This window comes from Haematobia irritans, chromosome 4 (assembly GCF_050003625.1).
Source record: "Haematobia irritans isolate KBUSLIRL chromosome 4, ASM5000362v1, whole genome shotgun sequence".
Lineage (NCBI taxonomy): Eukaryota > Metazoa > Arthropoda > Insecta > Diptera > Muscidae > Haematobia > Haematobia irritans.
The window spans coordinates 59746385-59769863 of NC_134400.1; the positions used below are offsets into that span (position 1 = coordinate 59746385).

Here is a 23479-nt window from a genome sequence, read left to right on the forward strand (position 1 = left end):
TCGCCGCAACGTGTTGTGTCGTAGGGTTATATGGTGTCTATAATTTTACATGTTAAACCAAACTTTCAGATATAAAATCCGAACTCAATTATAATTTAATAGCATTAAAAAATATCTAAATAAATAGTTAATTCTGTCCAATATATATTTATCATCTTGTTTACATCTTTTAGGTACTGACTAAATTACAATCAAATGGGATAAACGGTTTTCATTTAAAATCTGAAGTTCGTTGTGTGGGGAGCCCGTAGACAAAAATTGATTGATATCCCCCAACTGCCATAGGAATACAAAGTTTCGGAAAATTAAAAGTAAAATCCATATCCAAATTTTCAAGACATCAAATATGGGCTTCACATAGACCATTTTTCTTATATTCTGAAATGGATTAAAATTAAAAAATATATTTAGGATTTAAATTGAACTCTAGTCTTGATCAGAGAATGAAGCCGACCCATTTTTGTCGGCGGCGGCTGACACTATTTTTTTGCCTCCGGCGGAGGTGGCTTGACGCCTAAGCCGATATAAATTTGTCTATTCGGCGGCGGACAATTATCCGTTATAAAATCAATTTGAAGTTATCCGAATGGTAATGAGATTAGTTGTACAACCAATCTTACCATCACATTTACATCTCATTCAAATTTTCTGATCCACATTTTTGCAAAATTATTATAGCAATAGATACTGACGGATTTTGTGTGGAAAGTTAAGCATTTTGACAAAAAAATACAACAATTATTAATAATTTTTTTCTAATTTGAATCAATATTTTTGAGTAATTGGCGGCTAATTTTGAGTCGAGATGAGTCGACAAATTCGCCGGCGGTTTCGACCGGCAAAAAGTAGTCGGCGGATAAAATCGGCGGCGCGACTAGGCGGATTCATTCTCGGGTCTTGATACTGAGGTCATATAGAAGCTTCGAAATATTGACAGTAAGTATTACCTCAATTACTTCAAGAGCTATAAGAGCTTGTTCTGAAAACTTTATTATTGATTTGTGACCAAATGGTCTTACGAAAATTAGTGCTATATTGCCTATAATATCTTTAAAAGTGTGAGCTATATAGTTCGGCTATAGTTTTTGTATAAATAAATGTCCATTTACTAGAGACATACAGTAGAAAAATTGTCTCAAATTTTCATATTTTTCCTTTATTGTTAAAGAAGTTTATACAAATGTTTTTTAGTGCTCACCAATATGGAAAATATTTATAGCTTATTTAGATTCAAGCCTCTAATTGAAAATAAAATCCAGAAATAAATCGAAACTAAGTGGGAAAATAGAATTTGGTGTCTTTTCCGAATGTCCTTCTAAGTGGACATCGGTAGTGAAAGAGTTAAATGTGGGTTTAGGCATTGGAGTGTTAAGGCACCAAATACACGCAAAGAAAAAAAACGTTTGGAAAACGTGTACCGAAAACGTTTTTCTTTTGTAAGAGTTTTTTGAATTGCTTCGAAAATTTTAAACTTTTATCACCAAAAAAATTCGTTTGTTACAAAATTTTTATTTTTTCAATAAAAAAAGTTATTTTTGAAATAACAACACAGTCCATTTCGTTTATATCAAACACTGTTCTTTTCTGACTTTAGGTCTTTAATAAGACACATTTTACAGTTCAAAATTTAATATAGTACAATGTAATGTTGAACATTTTTTTTCGGAATCTTCCGAATATATCTGGAATATATGTAAAAAAAAAACAAAAGCAAAAAAAAAACTTTGGCCGAAGCAGGGATCGAACCCACGACCCTTGGCATGAGAGTCGGACGTAGCTACCACTGCTCCACGGTGCCAAACTAAATGTTTGTTTCTGTTAAATAAACTTTGTTTATTCGGTTCGTGGGCGCCGCAAGCTATGCTATATAAATATAACTTATATGGATATTTATCTATTGATGACCATAAGAGGTACATAGCTCAGTGGTTAGTGTGTTGGCTTACAATGTGCATGGTCCGCGGTTCGATTCTCCGTCCAGGCGAAAGGTAAAAAAAAATTTAAAAATTTATAAAATCGTATAATTTCTTCTACATTGTTGGTATTACAGGAAAAGGTGTTAAGAACTAAAAATCCTCGTGGATGTGAGAAAGATGTGAGGGACAATGCAATTAGCAAGAAAATAATGTTTTTTTTTTGAGCTAGTCTTTATGAAATTGTTTTTACATCCTGGAAAAGAATAAACGTTTATCACAAAAAGTATATACTTTTCTTCCAAATACACTTCCTTACAGCGAAAAGCAAACGAGAAACGAACTTTGTTTGTCTAAAATTTCGTTTGGGAGGAAAGAATTATTTTTTTGCGTGTAATTACTTCCAGGTTCCTAATATTGGTTTAAAGTGAGTTTTAAGTTTGAGTTTAGACGCTAAAAACGCTAAAGTGAAAATTAAATCTGTAAAAAGGCATAAAATTATACATATTTGTTGCAAATTTTATTAAAACTTGATGGGGAATAGTCCAAAGCAAATTTTCACAAAAAATTGTGTTCAACTACAAATAAAATGGCATTTCTAATTATAATTAACTTTTTCATAAAACTAGAAACATTAAGCCCCGTAGGACAATGATTGAAAATTATAAAATTTTTAATTAAAAAATTAATTGATACAATTAACTTTTCAATCGAACTCGAAAAATTATTGAATTGATTTAGTTTTTAATAAAAAAACTAAAACAATTTTTAATCAAAATAAAAACAAAAGGCCAATTAAGAAAGTGATTGAAAATAATTACTTCTTTAATTAAAAAAATAAGTGATGCAATAATTTTTTTAATCAAACTAAGAACATACATACATTTAGTTAAAGAGTTAGTTAAGAAAATGAGTGAACCAATTAACAATTTAGTAAAAAAAAAATAATGGATGTCTATTGCAAAACCTAATTAATTGTTTAACATTTAATAAAAAAGTTAATGGGAAATTGGATTGAAGTTTAACTAAACATTTAATTGAATCAATTGAGTTTTCCGATCGACATCAATTAAATTTTTAATTGAATCAATTAAAAAATTAATTGTTTTTTGCAATCAACATTAATTGATATTGATTGATTTTTAATTGAATAAAAGTTAATTAAAATTTCAAATTAAATAAATTAATATTTTAATCAAATATTTTTAATGTCCATTTAAAACTACGATTGATACTATTATTTTCGTGATTGAAGACATTCGTGATTCGTGATTGAATCATACAATTTTTTGTATATAAATGTTATCTGAAAACATTTTACAAGAAATTGCTAGTAGCTATGATTTTAATTCCCCTCGGTGAAATTTATACACGATTTTTTTCTTATATTTGATATTCACTACCGCATCACAATACGCTTTGCGATTGCAACTCCTAATTTCAGTCTTCTAAACAAAACTCTAACATTTAGAAATCACTATGGAAGTCTTCATTGCCGGAATATATCGACTTTTTGATCGCAAGTATGGATTTGTTTGACTCCCAGAGAAGGAATATGACACCTCGTACGATGAAGATGTATCATTTTTGTCGCATGTTATTCTCTCGGGCATTGTGTATATGATTTCGACAACAATGTTCTGTTAACATAACATAACATTTTGCTCTAGGAGATGATCATTTTCCTTCTCTGTGTGTAATCAAAGTACGGCTTTTAATACAAAAATAAATTCTCATTATTTTAAATATATGTATTCTATATGCCACTCTTGTTTCTTTTCTCCGAGCACGCAGAGAAGAAACATGATTGTCACAATCATATTCGAAGAGCAAAATAATATGATAAGAGCTATTTTTGCGGCGACCATGTAACATTTTTACCTGCAACCATGTTTGCTCAGTGAACGTGGTTCTAAGAAAAATAAAATTGTCCTAATCTAAAATGTTATTATATTGTTAAAAGTAATTTAGTTTGAATCAAAAGGCAATGGTCACGATCTAAAATGTTATGATATTCATCAAAAATGTTTTTCTTCCAGTTAAAAGAACATGGACATAAATCATTAATAATGAGTTAATGACAAAATTCAGCATTTTATAGCAAATATATCTAAAGTTATTTTAGTTTCAATCTAGACGAACGATTCGTCTCGAGTCGATTTTGGGTTTCATGAACAGGCAATAACTTTATTTAACTTTATTTATTTATTTATAAACTAATTCATTGTTTATTTGTATTTATAATATCGTGCAAGCAAATATCACATAATTTTACAAAAACCAGGTAATTTTTTTCAATTACACTTTCATTTTTTGTGTTCACATAAAACCACGTGCCTCTTTTGAATAAATAAATTAACACAAAACACAGTAATTCCGTATTCTCCGTCCATTCTAAGCAACAATCAACACGCGACTGACTGGTCACGAAAAAAATGTACATGGTCTTTATGGACATGTAATGGTTCTAGACATGTCTATACCTAACCTATAAAAATACTTTTTTCCCTGCAAAAAAGTCGAAAAATTGAATGGTCAGGTACATACATGATTTACCAGACAATATAATGGTCTCAAATTCTATTATTTAAATAATAGAACATGTTTGCGACATTTGAGAACCATTTAAATGCTTATTGCCAGCATAAATTTCTATCTGCTGTAAAATTATTTTTACAAAGACAAAATACATGATTTTTTGCGACAATTACATGCTCTAGATAAGTATTAAATGGATGCGGCAACCATGTCCAAACATATTTTTTCTGTATGTGTAATTGCCGTCATTTGATTCTCTCACTGTGTTATGTCTCCCACTCTATGTCTAACATTTCTTAATATATATATATATATATATATGTTTATACGAAATTTCTAAATTAATATTGTTTACATCCACGCATATTATATTTAAAAAATTACACAAACATAAAATATGTGGTCCAGACATTTTATAATAGTTCACGAAAATATGTTTGCTCAGAAAATGGGTTAAAAAAATCAACTCCCAAAACATTAGCGTAGCTAGACAACTTTCCTAGGGGGGCTATAGCCCCCTAGCTAAAACTTTATAGACTGAACTTATAGGTTCAACTAATGTTTTATTTCATAAAATTGAATAAAAAATAGACATCAAAATAACTCGACAATCAATTTATAATAAAGCAACTAAAAGTACCCTACGGGAAATAGGTGCAAATTGCCACTGACGGACCTATCACAGAACCTGTGCTTCAGTTAGTTGCAATTTTCACATTTAGTGAAATAAAATTATCAGGATAACCTTTTGTTCGACATATTTCAAAAGTTTTTTTTTTTCATTTCGGGTTCGATTAGGAGGCCAAATTGAAATAGATTTCTAAGAGTTTGTCCGAGACTGGTTCCTGAGGACCTGTTTATGGGTTGCTCCTCCTAAATTGTCCCAGGACGTGTCCTTTGGGGGTGAGTCCAAGACGCGTCCTAAAATGTAAATTTACTCCGTCAATGAAAAACCCATGTTAAAGTGGACGGTCCCTTCCATACGTTTTGATCAGAACTGGGACTGGTCCATACACACCAGGGACTAGTCCTGTACCAGTTCTGTGGTTGATACATTTCCCGTAGGGTAGTTCCACACTTTTCCCAGCAAAAAATTGGGAGTTGTTCTAAAGGCACAACTTTAAAAGCACTTCCAAAAATGTCCTCACAAAGAAGTTAACTATTTTACCTACACAGGAAGTTTTTTTACTTCATTTTTTTATATTTTAAAGCGTAATTTTTTGTTCTCTTTTTTCAAATAGTTTAAAAAAAGAGTAAAAATAAATAAAATGGTACAAATTATTCAAATTTTGCCACAAAAATGCTAAATTCATTATAGAAAAATCGATAATATTTGAAAAAACGTTTCAAACAAGCGCTAGAATGCATTAAAAATCATAAAAAAGTATAAAAATTATTTATTTAGGAAAATATCACAAAATTTTTAATTCACATTCAAAACACTGAATTCAGATCACACCTTAAGAAGTGATGCAAATTCATTGCAACGGTTGTTGAAACGGTGGACATTCGTTCTATGACAAGTTCATATTACATTCATCGCTTCTCCGCCAATTTTGTACCACTTCCAGACCCAAAAAGAACATTTTCACTTCTTTTTTGGCGACGCTTTTTTGCAGCATTATTAAGATATTAATTTATGAAAGAATAGTTTTGATATCAATTGCTATTTTTTATTCAACTAAATCATAAGTTCAACCACAGCTTTATTTCATAAATATCAGACTTCTACCACAACCCAAGTAATTCGATTGTGCATGAAAGTCTTTAGTGAAAGTTGTGCGTGTACGAGTATATACTAGTTTAATTTTTATAAAAATGTAAAATCGTAAATAGGTTTTCATATTCTGGGGGGGGGCTAAAATTTTTCTGGGGGGTCTAAGCCCCCTCCTCAGAGGCCTTCCTACGCTTATGCTCCCAAACATATAGTTTTTTAATCCGAAACATATGAAAAACATTGTGTTTCGTTCGTGTATTATATATGTTAGCTAAACTATATTACTTATGTGATATTACATAATTTTCTCTCTTTATATTCTTTCAGAGGAACCTACTTGCTTTCTTTAACATGTAGTCATTTTAAGCAGTTGCCGGAACAGAAATCATTGGTAAGATATAAAGTTACTTATAGGATATCTATCTTTTTTATAAAAGTATGAGAAAAACTTACGATGTACATTGTAATTGAAAATTCCGTATTGTACATTATCATTATCAAATCAATATAAGGGCTGTTTTCTTTTAACACTGGATGCATCATTTGTATGGGCTATCCAGAACATTGTTGCACTGGTGTTCTATCCAGAACAACTCATCAGTGCAAGTCGAGTCGGTGTTAGCAGATTGCATTTTGATAAAGTGGCGCTTTTTAGATTCACAATAGCAGTTTATTGTGACTAATTTATCGAATATCATGAAATTCAAAGTGATACAGTGTCATGAATAATCGCAGCAGTACATATTTATAACTATTTGAGCATTTCATACATTAAAAATTTAAGATTTCACTTGTTTTCTGTGATTGTTTTTTAACAGCTGATGACAGTGTTGCATATTTTTTGGAGATGTCCTGGATAAACGAGTACTCTGTTTTCTTTTGTTTGTGACTGCTGTCTGTTTTAGTCCGTGACTGCTTAGGGTATCCAGTGCAAAAAGAAAACAGCCCTATACATAGATTCAAAGATTATAACATCACCTTCTTTAATCTTAATCAATAAAAGTCGTTTTAGTAGGCACGCCTTTGAATTCGAGAATAACCTAAAGTAGCAAGCTTTTGAGTCGAAATCCAGATAGGTGAAATTGAGTATACTTAGAGGAGAAATAAACTATGATTCGACATTAACCATCGTCAAAAATTCGAGCCACACATCTGAGAGATCATCAACCGAATTCCAGACAAGTCAACACGTTTTTGCACCTAAAAATTCTCAGTCGAAAATTTCAATAATGATATCCCAGAGAAAATTCTACGCCAACCATCCTATATAAACAGATCCCAAGATTAAAAACTAACAACGAAGCGAAGTAGCATGATAAGCATACCCTCTTCTCTGATCCTCCAATTCTTCTATTCATTCTCGCAATACAGAGCCTTGAGGCGAAAAACTTATTGTTATACTTTCGGAGCCCTATATAGCTGAATCGTTCCTAGATTCCTAGCATTAAAATTTGTGATAAAAATTTGAAATTTGAAATATTTGTTTTTTTTTTTACATTTATACAGGTGTATTATGTTTTATTAATTTAACAAGAATGTGCCCAAGATTGCACCCATTACTTGGGAACGAATTCAACTCACATGTTTTTGAGCGTATTTTTATACCCACCACCATAGGATGGGGGGTATATTAACTTTGTCATTCCGTTTGTAACACATCGAAATATTGCTCTAAGACCCCATAAAGTATATATATTCTGGGTCGTGGTGAAATTCTGAGTCGATCTGAGCATGTCCGTCCGTCCGTCTGTTGACTAACTTCCGAACGAAACAAGCTATCGGCTTGAAACTTGGCACAAGTAGTTGTTATTGATGTAGGTCGGATGGTATTGCAAATGGGCCATATCGGTCCACTTTTACGTATAGCCCCCATATAAACGGACCCCAAAATTTGGCTTGCGAGGCCTCTAAGAAAAGCAAATTTCATTCGATCCGGCTGAAATTTGGTACATGGTGTTGGTATATAGTCTCTAACAACCATGCAAAAATTGGTCCACATCGGTCCATAATTATATATAGCCCCCATATAAACCGATCCCCCGATTTGGCTTGCGAGGCCCCTAAGAGAAGCAAATTTCATCCGATCCGGCTGAAATTTGGTACATGGTGTCAGTATATGGTCTCTAACAACCATGCAAAACTTGGTCCACATCGGTCCATAATTATATATAGCCCCCATATAAACCGATCCCCCGATTTGGCTTGCGAGGCCTCTAAGAGAAGCAAATTTCATCCGATCCGGCTGAAATTTGGTACATGGTGTTAGTATATGGTCTTTAACAACCATGCAAAAATTGGTCGACATCGGTCCATAATTATATATAGCCCCCACATAAACCGATCCCCCGATTTGGCTTGCGAGGCCTCTAAGAGAAGCAAATTTCATCCGATCCGGCTAAAATTTGGTACATGGTGTTAGTATATGGTCTCTAACAACCATGCAAAAATTGGTCCACATCGGCCCATAATTATATATAGCCCCCATATAAACCGATCCCCCGATTTGGCTTGCGAGGCCTCTAAGAGAAGCAAATTTCATCCGATCCGGCGGACATTTGGTACGTGATGTTAGTATATGGTCTCTAACAACCATGCAAAAATTGGTCCACATCGGTTCATAATTATATATAGCCCCCATATAAACCGATCACCAGATTTGACCTCCGGAACCTCTTGGAAGACCAAAATTCATCTGATTCAGTTGAAATTTGGTACGTGGTGTTAATATATGGTCTCAAACTCCCATGCAAAGATTGGTCGATATCGGTCCATAATTAATCCATAATTGGAAGAGCAAAATTCTTCCCATTCGGTTGGAATTTGGTACGTGATGTTAGTATATGGTATCCACCAACCATGCAGGAATTGGTTCCTATCAGTCCATAATTATATATAGCTCCCATATAAACCGATCCCCAGATTTGACCTCCGGTGCCTTTTGGAGAAGCAAAATTCATCCGATCTGCTTGATATTTGGTACGTGGTGGTAGTATATTGTATTTAACAACCATGCCAAAAGTGGTCCATATCAGTCCATAATCGTACATAGCCCCATATAAACCGATCCCGAGATTTGGTTTTGGAACCTCTTGGAGGAGCAAATTTCATCCGAGTGAGTTGAAATTTGGTACATTGTGCTAGTATATGGTCGTTAACAACCATGCCTAACTAGGTCCATATCGGTCTATAGTTATATATGGCCCTCAGATAAATCGATCCCCAATCACACAAAAATTGGTCCATATCAAGTTCATAATTGTATATAGCCCCCATATAAGCGACCCCCATATTTCAATTCTGGCTCTCTACGTACAAAAAGTCAATATCGATTCGTAATTATTTGTGGACTTAACTATACATAACTTTTTTGTCTAATATATACCATGTATGGACTAAATCACAATTTAGAAAACGATGTTAAGAAGTTTTAAGATACCACAACCCAAGTAATTCGATTGTGGATGATAGTCTTTCGTAGAAGTTTCTACGCAATCCATGGTGGTGGGTACATAAGATTCGGCCTGGCCGAACTTGCGGCCGTATATACTTGTTCTAAATTAATTACAATCAAAACAAAGTGAACCCTATATGGCACTACATCCTATTTACTTCTTTAGTTTTAGTTTATGCAATTATTATATTTTGAGTTAAAAAGGGGGAAAATTAATAACAAATTAAGCACAAAGATTTACTAAATTCATGTGTCCCACAAAATAGTTCAGAATTAGTTAACATTTGTAAATTTTACCAATAATGCGTCCACCATGAACTTCGTATGGTACTAAAGATATTTTTGCTATTTTGAGCTCTTTAATTGTCGAAAAATATTTACTTATTTTTGTGAAATCTGCGTGACATATGAATTTTTAATATAGGTTAGTCAAAATTCTTTAAAATTAACCTAAATTTTATAAAATTAACCAAAATGCTCCTTCCGGTTGGTTAACTGTTTTTTTTTGTGTATTCACACACACTCATGAAGGAATTGTTTTCGTGACTCACGCCGTTGTCATCGGCGTGAGTTACCACAATTCCGTATTACGTGCACTGCTCTAATACATTACAGCATTTAACTACAAAGAAAGACTAAATGTATTATATTATAAAAAATTTAATTAAAAAAAAAAACGTTATAAAAAAAATAAAATTCCTTTATTCAAGTATAAACTTGGTGTTTTTTAATGCTGACATTTCTCAATACACAATCTATCATCTGATTTTGTTTTTATTTCCAGAAGAATATCTCACGTGACAGCTCTCAAATGTTTACAGGCAACCTTGTTTGTGACATAAATGATAGTTCATATATAGCTGACGAAGAAGCTTCCATATTGCAGAGAGAACAACAACAAAATGTTTCTGGTAAGTAGAAGAGTTCATAAATAAATGTTTAAATAAAATATGTAAATATGTTAAATTTTTGTTTTTTTTTTTTTTTTGATTTTTTAATTTAGTTGACATCGACAGTGATTCTTCCTTACTCTTAAACCGAAAGCTGACTTCACCAATTTCAAAGACTTTCCAGTCGATGTCCTATGGGTATACATCTCCCAAACTCCATATACATCAACAAAACAATCCAAAAGTACACACTTTTAAAATTTTAAATGCTACCGATGCCAGTATTAATTTTCGACAAGAGCAAACGACTACCCAAATTAAAACACCGATTTTAATGTGTTTTATTTGTAAACTATCATTCGGAATAACTAAATTATTTGTACTGCACGCAAATAAAGAGCACGGTATTGACTTACAAGAGTTTGAGAGGTCCTTGTTACTACGTAGAGAATACGCAAGCGCAATTATTCAAAAAAATATGGATGAAAATCCCCAGATCTCATTTCTAGAACCCGACTGCGCCGACACAAAACAATTTCTTAACGAACCAGAGAAGAAAGGTGAAACCCAACTTTCGAGTTGTACTATGATGCAACGTGAAAATAACGAAAGCAATGACATATCATCAGATGCCACAAATACACATATGAATCCTAAGGGTAATGTTTCGTTGCAGTCTTTGTCTACCTCGTGTTCTGCTATTTCATTGCCAACTACCTCTCAAGCTAACGAAAATAAACCCCTACAATATGTTGATGATAACAATCAAGTATCGCCGATGAATTTTGCCCGATCAATTTATGCCGATGATAAGACGCGAACCCTAACGCCACAAAATCCTTTGTTAACTCCTGCAGTGACCCCAATGGCCATTGACATGTCGCCCAACACAACTACCGGCTCGATTCAACCCAAGAGCGAAGACAAGCTAATGGACTATTCCAGCGATAAGAATTGCACCGAAAGCGAAGAAGATAATGCATCGCTGCAGCTCGAGAAGAACGACATGTCCTGGGAACAAAAGGAAAAATTAGCCTCTGCCCTCACTAATCCATCGGTTCAATTGAGCTCGCTACATGCGTCCTGGTTTGTCCTTAGCGCTGAGCAAAATACCGGAAATGTTAAAATGATCAGTGATTTTCTGCAACAACAATTATCCGAATTACAACAACAAAATCACTTTACATTTCCCACATGCATTGACCGATTGTCATCTATACGCAAGGGCTGCCCGCTTCACATTGATCGTAAAGGTGTAGATTGCAAGTCATGCGAATTGGCCGAGGTCAATTTGAATGTGAAAGAGCAAAAAAAGAATTCGGCTCGCAAACAGAACGTAACTTCCGGAATTACGCCCGTTCGAACGGGTAACAACAATCAACTCTCACTAGTTCCGAAAAATATGGTTACCCATAACAATATGCGACAATGTACAATTACTTCGACAGCACCGCCAGTTACGACCAGTTTTACCATTGGAGCTTGTTCAGATCACATCAATGGTCGTCCCTTAGATGTGGAATGCATTCGGTGAGTTGGGGTTTTTAGTTGTTATAATTTCTCTATAAAAACTAGATAGATAATTGTGATGAAAAACTATGTGCGGAAAGTATATACAGGAGAAAAAAAATCTTTTCTGGGGAACGAAATTTTAGAGTAAAGAATGTTTTTGTTTGTTGTTAACCCTCTAATGGCCCAATTTTTTGCCAGCTGATTCAATTTTAACAACACAAAAGCAAGAGAACTAAGTAAGAAAAATTTATACGGTAAAATTCAGCATATGCTGCAAAGCCTCTTGAATCGTTTCAAATAAGTTTTCTTTTTATTTTGCTCATTTTTGTTGTCTAAAGGTGTGTTTTACCAAAAGCTTCCTTATTAAATCAAGACCGCCTAAAGGCGGGCTTGGGCATTAGAGGGTTAAAGATATCCTTTTCTTTATGTGTACTGTAGACTTGGGAGTAATGGCTTACCATCATTGAAGAGATACGCATACCACAGAATTTTTGCTTATGAGTAGAGCTATCTGAAACATCAGTCTGTCAATCCACATTACAAACCCGACGCTTTGGGTTCACACTCTAACAGAAGTAAACTTTTTTGCAATTATTTTGATCACATATACCTGAACCAGAAATGAGGACAAAGTAAATTTGCTTCCGTTATTTTACTCCAGTGCTCGTGCAGTTATTTTATATGATCTCAATCTGTCTCTTTTCTCATTTTATATCCCATTTTTGTGACAGAAATTATAGATTAGTATAAATAAATATAATAAAATATCGCAACTAGGAGTATGGGATGAGTTACATTTGAGTGGTTACAAATGTATGAACCAGAAATGTCTTTAGAAATCGCCTGAATCGATTTATCAACATTTACATGTTTCAATGATGCTACATCAAGAGGATTAATGCTGGTGTCATTTCGAAATGTTCCTAAATGGTTCCACCGTAGTAAGAAAAGTCTTTTGGGTTCGGTCTTTGGTATTGAGCTAAACATAAAAATCGGATAACACTCATTGGTAAGGGAAAAGTTCACCACCTGTGGTATCACAACAGACTGAATAGTCTGAGAGAATATAAAATAACGGACTGTCACTATATCCAAAGCAGTCTAACCTAACCATTGTTCTTGATGACACTGGATATTGTTTCGGTGATGTTCACAATCCAAGCGTTTTCTTTTTTGTGGGTAATATCGGATGACAAAAATGTCGGTTCCAGATGAAAATAAATTGTTGTAATCATATTCAATAAAAAAAATTGTGTTTGTATAGGATAAAAAAGAAACAAACGCATTTTAACAATAATATTTATCTTTTTCGTTTCATTTTACAGATGTGAAATGATATTGAATACTGCACGACTCAATACAAGCTCACAACAGTCAACTCGTAACTCTTGCAAAACGCTCAAATGCCCGCAATGCAATTGGCATTACAAATATCAAGAGACTTTGGAAATCCATATGCGGGAGAAACATCCAGACGGAGAGTCGGCGTGCGGTTACTGCCTGGCAGGTAAATCTATAATATTTCTCAATTATATATTCATTGGTTATTTACTCATAACTGAATTAAAGAAGCTATCTCTAACGATATTTACAAAAATCAAAACTCGATTCAATTTCATTTCATTTCATTTCTTTATTAAATGCATTCCTACACAACAAGATTAAAATCTTATAATTATAGTATAGGATTATTAATTTGAATAATACATTTGATTATCGTAGTAATTATAAAATAGTTTTAAAATAAATAAATACAATTAAAGTAAAATAAAAGCAATTTAACAAAGGGAGAGAACAGGAGTGGAAAATAAGAAAAATATGTTTTCGTTAAAATAACATTATGAGAATAACAAAAGAAAAAAAATATATATATATATACAAAAAAAAGATAAGATATAAATAAATAAATAAATAAATAAAAAATGATAACAATAAGAAAATGGTAGTATATCAAAAATACATTTTGTTAACGTTAAAAAATACATTTTGTTAACTTTAATTATTCCGAAAATATTCAGTAATTAGTCTTTTGAAACTGAAAGCGTTGGTGGTGATTTGCAGTTTATTTGGCAGTCTATTCCAGAGACGTATGACCCATATGTGATAGTGCCATTCTGATACCAACGTTCGACATCTTATATGAATAATCTTTTTCCCCCTATTGGACCTGGCAAAATGTAACCTCTCAAATAGGTATATAGGTAACTTTAAGTTTATCGTCTTGTGTAATAAAATAAGCGCCCTTGTGTTATATAAGTTCTCTAGTGTCAACCCGTATAGCCGAGTACTGTACCCGGAAACTTTTCTTAAAAAAAAAACTACAAAATCGAGCTTGCAATAAAATTCCAGCTCACGATAAAATCCGCGGTTGTCAACAAACTCACGTACAAGATCTTTGCATAACTTTATACAGAACACTTATAAACCGAAAACTACATTTGGCTTCTGAGGGTCGTGGGACCCAACTTTTATCCAATCAGCTTACAATGACACCAATATTTCCCATACAAGTTCATAATGAAATACACACCCTGAGAAGAAATATGGTGACGCCAAACATACATCAAGAGAATAATGTTACTTTTTCACGGGTATCATGTACCCAGCAAAAAAAGAGCTTCAAAAAAAGTAGTTGGGATCCCCAATCTGTGATCCGGAAGTAGTGCAAACTTGGATCATCTCCAATGAATTTTACATGGGCTTGTCATAGGACGGAAGTACTCCCTTTTTGGATCCTTTGCATTGCTTTAGAATTTGTGCCCTGGAAGTTAATTTGAATGAAGAAATTTAAAAAGCGAAAAAAAAAATTTTAACCAATTTCACTTTTTTTCCTATATGTTTTATTAAACTATTATTTTTCTATTATCTAATTTTCACAATTTGAAAAACTTTTTCGCTCCGATCAGAGATTGAACCTGGGTTTGCTGGCACCATAACAGAACGCCTTAGCACACTCACCCACAAACACACTTGAACGTAAAGCGCCGAAAGGTCAATTTAAATGTTTGTGATATGATCGTAATATGACACCAAGGAATAACATTCTAATTGCTCTCGAGATGTTCTTTATTAGTATGAACGATAAAAATAAGAAAGGCAGGTTCAAATCTCACCAGCGGCAATTTTTTTTATCAAATATTTTTCTAAAAAATATTTTTTTATGTTATGCATCGTTTTTATTTTCCGCATATATTTTCGTATAAATATATTTTTTCCATTAAAAATCAACAAAAAAAATTAAAAATTCTCGTAATTTGCAAAACCTTCTCAAAAGAACTTCCATGGAAGCGAAAAAGTCTAACGGCACAGGTTCAAATCCCAGCGGGGATTAAATTATTTTTATTATTATTATTATTATTTTTTTACTTTTTTATTAATTTTCTGTTTTTTATTTTTTATTAGTTTTCTAATTTTTTGTAAAATTTAATTGTCCAACATTTGCACTTAAAATAGCTTTTTCTAACACTTGTCCACAAGGACTGCATTGGAAGTAGAAAAAATCATTGGGGGATCCCACGATGCACTTTAGAAGAAATTTTTGTGGACTTGTCCAAAAGGACTGCATCGGAAGTTGAAAAACCCCGATGGAGGACTCTGTGATGGGCTTTAAAAGAAATGTTTGTGGAACAACTTCCAATTTTTTTGCTGGGGTAGCATGTTTTTCGCAACCATGTTATTTTATCGAAAATTATGTATCTGATTTTGTGACAAACATGACCCATATTCTCCGTGAAAAAGTAACATAATGCTCTTGAAGCATTTAATTTATGTTACAATCGACATCAGTACGTTTACATTATAATCTATATCCGCAATAATAATATTTTTTCTATTGAATTATATGGTTCTTTAACGACTATCATACTAAACATTGGTTTGTATTAAAAAAACAACATATGTAACATATATAAAAGTTTCAATAAATAAATTGCTTTTACATTATTTATTATTTTCTTCTACTTATCAAATTATCCGTCACATCATCATACCCACACCAAATAATACATGACAATTTTATGTGTTTCTTCCCTTTGCCGCTCTTTTGTTTCTTTTACAAATACACATTAATATGCATATTAAATAATATCTTTAACTTAAACAAAATAAATGCACTCATGAAAGTATAGATACCCACAACAAACTGTATTCATCAAGAAGAGACATTTGGTCTCCTTTCATTCTCTCATGGTTGTGTCTTTCGTAAACTCTTTTCATCTCCATTTGTATTTCTTTGTCTAAACTCTCTATCTCTCTCTCTTTAGGCCCATACACATATTTCTTACCCATAAATGTATGAACCCCCTACTTTTTTTGTCCGTAAGGCTATGACTTCTTGAGCGTTCCATAGTTTCGTTTTTTATACGATCTGCTTGTGCATCAAATGCGAACCTTAGGAACCACACGTTAGTTATTATCTTTTTAGAAACTAAGTTTTTCCTTTATATTTGCAGGACAACAGCATCCACGACTAGCCAGGGGTGAGTCCTATTCATGTGGCTATAAACCTTATCGTTGCGAAATTTGCAATTACTCAACGACAACTAAAGGAAACCTTTCAATACACATGCAATCCGATAAGCACTTGAATAATGTACAAGAGCTTAATAGTTCGCATAGTATTGTCGCTGCGGCCACCTCAGCCAATGGCATTGTAAAGTTGGATACCACTGCATCGAACTATATTCACCAATACAACATGATCCGGCAACATCGTCCGCAGATTTCTCTTCCGAATTGTGAGAGTGAAAATAAATCTCTTCGTTCTACTGAATCTGAGACAAAAGCTCTAAAGAATGCCCAAAGCCTTAACGAACTCGGCTTTAGACCTAACCCGTCCTTCAGGTGCGACATGTGTAATTATGAGACTGCAGTGGCCCGTAATTTACGGATTCACATGACCAGTGATAAGCACACGCAAAACTTATCAATACTGCAAAACAATATCAAACAAATGCAGGCCCTATCGGTACTTCAACAACAGCATAACCACAAGCAATTAGAAGATCAAACCATGGAATCCATCGGCGACCGACAATTCTCAAACTTGCCATACAATCAAGAAATAATGATGCACCTACTGCAACAAACTCCAAGTTCCTCACTAAAGATGTGTCCCGAGAAAGACGCCTCGACAGTCAATTCGGCGGAGCTAGAAAAACTCCAGCACGAATATAATTCGAGTTTGGCAACAATGCCGGAAGATTCTTCTACCATGAATTCGCTAAGCATAGAGCTCCCCTTCAAGAAGAACGATTGGCCCACAGAGCAATTCAGCTGCTTGATCTGTGAGAATTTCAATACAAACGATATTGATGAACTTAATCAACACTTGACCCTTGATCGATCTAGTCAGTTCTCTCAAGTAGTCGATTCCAAACAATCGGCGAAATATAATTTTAGCGATCGGTCATCTTCACCCTCATGTGTATGGTCGGAGATCATGACTGTACAGAACAACAACTACATATGTTTCCTGTGTAAATATAAAACAAATCTAAGGGCAAACTTCCAGCTGCATAGCAAAACCGATAAACATTTGCAAAAATTGAATTTCATCAACCACTTACGAGAGGGCGGAGTCCATAATGAGAGCAAGTTGAAGTATTACCAACAGCAACACCATCAGAAAGGAATATATCCAATGCAAATTAAATGCAATTGCTGTGACTTTTTCTCCAACTCCATCCAACAACTTAAAGTCCACACTAAAAATCCCCATCATGAGACTATGAGAGTTACCTTCCAATACCTTAATGTTCTGCTGAGGAAGGACAACGAGAGTAGTAATTCTGCCATGGATACATTCGCAGGTGATGAGCCATCAAGAGATAGGATTGACAAAACCACCACGTTGAGTTCGAAGAGAGCACTATTCTGCAAATTGTGTAATACAACCTTGCCCTCACTCATCAATATGATACACCATGTGAAGGCTTTACATTATCTGCAAGTCGACAATGTAATTCGCTTGGATGAGGGTGACGAGCAGCGTACTGAATGTAGATTGGATGACTTCTTTAAGTTATGTGAAGTGGATGAGTCTGATAGGAATATTCAAAATGGGGCTTCACGTGAACTCAACTACAATGCTGCAGAAACAGGTAAGTCTAAAACAATAGTAATAAATAGTTTTAAGTAGCGAGATTCGTTTTACTTCAATTACACAATTATTGGTAGCGCAAATTAAACCTTATTTTTTCAAATGTTTGATAATTTATTCCGAAGAAAAATGTAACAGAGTAATCAATAGATACTCGCCATTATTTTTTCCCCTTTCTGTCCCCATACGGATATGGCGACGAAAAAACGATTAGTTTTTTACTCAATTCGCGAATTGACCCAATTGTTGGCTGCCTTTCCAAATTGTCGTGCTCTTCCAAACATTATGGCCGTTTATCGAGCAATGCTTGCCTCAAACGCACCAATTGACCTCATTAAAAAGCTTCTGAGATCGTTTCGCTTGGTTGCAGCAATACTGATATCAATTAACAAATTTAATTTCTACAAAATTAATTCGATCAATTAACACAAATAACACTGTATTTCTTTGCTTTTTCTATTTCAGAACCAAGCCAACCAAATCAGAGTGCTGAAAAGAACGTGGACACTGCAGGGTATGATTCTGCTGGATCAAGCTCTGTAACAACGGACCAAAGAGATACAAGTTCAAATATGGTATATTTCGACAACGACGGCGGAGATTTATCCAGCCTAATTTACCGATGCTTTCATTGTCCCTTCTCTGCGTACAATAAGCACGATATGAAATTGCACGTGGATTTGATGCATCCAGATAAAGGAAATGGAGAATTAGTTTTTCAATCGCCAAACAATATCAATTCTGCTTCTCCAGATTCCGCGGGAAAACAAGAAATCCTTTCTGGTGGTGAATTCAATGATAGTGACTCTCAAAGTTCTATGCAAACTGCTAGCGAAAAGAGCAATGTGAACAGGGAGGAGAAGCCCAGCAGTGTTAATACCTTTCCTCAACATATACAATGCCCACTTTGCCACGATGTATTTATGGATGTTCAAGAGTTCGATATTCATTTGTTGAACCTACACAGTGTCGGCAGAGATGGACTGATTCGCCTCATCACTCAACTACGATCACTTGTGGCAAAAGAGACCGACACGAATGTTGCCAAGGAAGCTAAGATTCCAAGCACGGATATAAGATTATCCCACAGTACAAACCCAACGGAACCTCTTGAGCAATCTACCGATATCTACTGCTGCCAACAATGTGACTCTGTTTTCAAACGAGAACAGCAGTTGCTCATGCACGCCCAACAAATGAAGCACTACATAATAAAACAGGGAGAATACCTCTGTCTGGCCTATAACGCCACACCGAATAGCTGCAATCTCCGCTTCCCAACTCCCGCTGCCATGTTCACCCACTACAACGATAAACATATCAATTTAGTTATTTCAGAGCGACACGTCTATAAGTATCGTTGTAAGCATTGCTCACTGGCTTTCAAAACACGAGAGAAACTATCAACACATCTTGTATATCACACCATTCGCGATACAACCAAGTGCAGAATATGCATGCGCAGTTTCCGCACTGTACAGGCCCTCGAGAGTCATATGGAATTAGCCCATAACGAAACTAGAAATGTATTCAAATGTGCTGAAGAAGCTGAGATGGAAACCAAGATGACGCGAGATGAAAATAACTTATTTGTGGTTCCTTCGCCAGATCCAGTTCGAACAGAGTTACAAACGTCATCTACTCCCTCAGCTGAGCAGGAGCCATTAACAACTGTGATAACAGAGCCCGCAAAGACACGTCAACCCGAAACGGATGAGTTACTCCAAAACTTTAGTCACAAGCCGAACACAAGTGCCGAAGAAATGAGCACTTTACACAATTTGCAGAAAATAGCTACTGCAGCGGCTGCATCAGGATTTGCCTTAAATCCTGTTGAGATGTTAAACATAATACAATTCCATCATCTCATGTCTCTCAATATAATGAACTTGACACCTCCGTTGTTAATCAGTGGAACGAATGCTGTGCCCTCGGGAAATGCAATGTCTGTGACTCCGGATACTGGACAAAGCGATACTATGCCAATGGAACATCGAAGAACACCTCCATTAGAGAAGACAACAACACCGGTGCCATTTGAAGCTCAGAATACGAAATATAAAAAAAATGTCCCAGTAGTCACAAATCCACAGGTCTGTATAAATTTCAATTTTATTTATTAATTTCATACCAATACAACAAAAATAAATTCTTAAAGCCAGTATTGCATTATTATGTTGAAAAATTTTGATAGGTTACAATATATTATAATTTTTATTGATAGTAACAGTTTTAGTTTAGGAATTGAAAAATTACGCTGTGTGTTGATATATCCAATACGATTGTATACCATATAAACATATCTAAAGGCTGATATATCCCATTTTGTGGAGAAAAAAGATAGTTAAAACCCATAAAAATTAGTTATGGATCAAGTACAATGAATTATGATCAATATAATACTGATATCGAGGAAAATTTGTCTATTTGAAATATCGGTCATGGACCCCAGAATCATTCCTTGGTCTAACACTGGCTGCGCTTAGTAAAGTACATTCACTGAAAATATTTTTATGTGTGGTCGTAACTGGGATTGAACCATGACACTTTGTATACAATGTGGGCTTGCTAACCATTGCACCATGGTTGCTTCCATGGTATATATAAGATTTTCACATATATAGAACCAATCTTCTAAACGATTGGATATCATCGTTCACCTTAAAAATATGCATAAAATATACATTATGATACCTGATTCATAGTTATGCAATCGGAAACAGTTATACGAGGGTTGCCTTTTATATTTCCGCAATGGGCAACCGTTATCAGTTGCAATCGGCTAATTGACAGCTCTAGCGTAATCTTGACATTTTTGAGGTTATTCGTACTCAGAAGATCTTGACATTCGAATGCTATTTGTGTTGTTTACAGCCAAATTTAAAGATTTATCTCGTGAATCTCTTAACATTTTAGTGCAATTATTTTTTAAAACTTTCGAGGTGGATTAACTCAACACCAGTGCATCTATGTACTCACTTCAATTTTTGGCGACGAAGGTATGGTGAATTGAACCGAGATCGTAATTCACTCCAAGACGAATTTCGTGAAGGTCGTCCAAAATCAGTTGTTTTTCCGGAAACCATTTATGTTGTGCGCCAAATGATATGAAAAGATATGACAAAATGATATGAAAAGATATGACAAAATATTTTGAGACCAGCGTACATTCAATATTGCATGAACATTTGATGGTCAAAAATATTTATTCGCGTTGGATCCCACACCCTAAAAAAAATCGCATCTCTAACTTATGTCCCAAACATATTTTGCAGGAAGCACATATATTATTGGATACTGCCGAAACATTAATATGTTTTTTTATGTGAACATATTATATGTTTGGAAGCATTTTGAGCCCAAACATATTATATGCTTGGAAGAATTTTCCCCAAAGAAGAATGTGCTCATTCCCTCACATAATTTTTACTGCCTCGAAATTTTTTAGTTCTTGGCACCTTTTCTGTAATACAAATAATGTTGAAGAAATTATTCAATTTTATAAATTTTACCTTTCGCCTAAATAATTTTATAATATACACATAAATTTATTTATGCGTGAACAGTTTTTTACTAGCATTTAACACCATTTTAAATGCATTTAAAACTGTTTTGTACTTAATTTCATTTTTACCTTTAAGGCCGGTATTAAGTTGCCTTTTACTTTTCTTTAATAATTAATTTTAAAGGAAATAAACTTTTTCAATTGTTTTAGCTGCAAAACTCGAACTTAATGCCCGCTTTTATATTTGAAGGTGTGCGTCAAGTCCTCTTGGACTACTTATTAATAAAGAGGAACTAAACTTTGTTTTTATACATTTTACTGTATAATTTTTCAATATTTCCTCCTTTGTTCATTTTACTGTTATTTTATGAAGATCCCTTTGTAACTTTTGTATATTTTCCACCGTTTTTTTAATATCCTTTGTCTGAATATTTGGACTTACTCTTCGTACGATCCGATTTCTTTTAACGAACCAAGAAAAAAATTGTGCCCATAATGCCAAAGTGATGAACAAAACACATGTCCACACATACATAAAATGCTGCTCTCAAGCCGAAAACACATGCAGTTTTTTTTTCAAATGTCTATTCTTTTTACTCCGAATACTCATTCTAATATTCAAATTAAATAATATTTAGCCTTAGGCATATCAAATTTTTGACCTGATCATAATACAGTTTTCCGAAACAACATACAAGCGGTTTCACAGAAATTGCTCTCTTTTGATTCTCTCGCTGTGTTATGTTGATATCTTTGGTCAACCCTCCCGGTTTCCATCTCTATTTCTTTCTCTATACTATCTCTCTCTCTGTCGCTCTCTGAATAAAATATCACAACATATATATGTATACTCGAAATTTGTAAATTTATATATGTTGACATTCACATTTATTAGTTTTATGAAACATTCATGCCCCAAACATAATATATTCTAACATATTAACATATGTGTCCCAAACATTTAGTTTTAGTTTAGGAACATTGCATGTTTGCACTTATATATATTGTGTTTAAAAATTGTGCCCGAATATGAAAAACATATTTTTCTAACAGTGCACACAATTTGTCAATCGCTCAACAAAATACGTCCGCGGTGCTTCGAAACACGTCTTTGACATGGAGACACCGAAAGTAAACAGCATTCGGGAGTTCGGTACCTGAAGAAGCGCTTGATCCGTTCAGAATGCAAGTTTTAGAGTTACCTCAATCAGAGTAGCGTAAGAGCTTCGAAAATTGGTTCAAACTCATAGGTTAGGTTAGGTTAAAGTGGCAGCCCGATTAAATTGCAGGCTCACTTAGACTATTCAGTCCATTGTGATACCACATTTAACTAAAAGTATCTATTACATATGGGCACTTCTAAGTCTTAACCACTGAACCTTCTCTATTATTTATTTTTGTTGAACCAACCAGATTGCTCCAAAAACATTAACAAACTGCTTAAGATAATATTTCCAGGTCCGCCAGTAATCTAAAGCTATATGGTCCTAAAATTCGCTTACGCCTTACCCAAAAAGCAGGCAGCGACCCGTTATAGCAGATATCAGGAGTGCTATCTGACGCCTTGAGAGCACTAGCATATCTACTGTGCGGTTTAAGTTTAAATGGGACCATATTTGCTTGGTGTCGTTACATCCCTTGCAATTCTCCCATCGAATATTGGCCATCATAACAGCCTTCTCACGCAGTAAGAGCTTGCAGGTGTCCAGAGGCGTCCCAAAAGATTCTAGTTCCCCTGGAATATGTAAGGTAGTTCCTAGCCTTGCTAACACATCTGCTTCGCAGTTCCCCGGTATGTTTCTATGGCCAGACACCCATATTAGGTGAATATTGTACTGCTCAGCCATCTCGTT

The 23479-nt window shown here is 34.3% G+C and overlaps 1 protein-coding gene across 2 annotated transcripts in view; it reads left to right on the plus strand.

Annotated features, from left to right (window-relative positions):
• zfh2 (Zn finger homeodomain 2) overlaps nt 1-23479 on the plus strand; it is a 58440-nt gene that overhangs the window by 23901 nt on the left and 11060 nt on the right. The window contains exons 2-7 of one of the 2 annotated variants that reach the window (XM_075304073.1): nt 6496-6559; nt 10404-10530; nt 10623-12039; nt 13347-13528; nt 16473-18122; nt 18587-20214. In XM_075304073.1, the coding sequence (XP_075160188.1) occupies nt 10431-10530; nt 10623-12039; nt 13347-13528; nt 16473-18122; nt 18587-20214 (4977 nt within the window). In that variant the 5' untranslated portion in view covers nt 6496-6559; nt 10404-10430. The remainder of the gene's footprint in view (nt 1-6495; nt 6560-10403; nt 10531-10622; nt 12040-13346; nt 13529-16472; nt 18123-18586; nt 20215-23479) is intronic. The other variant, XM_075304074.1, reaches the window with a different exon arrangement.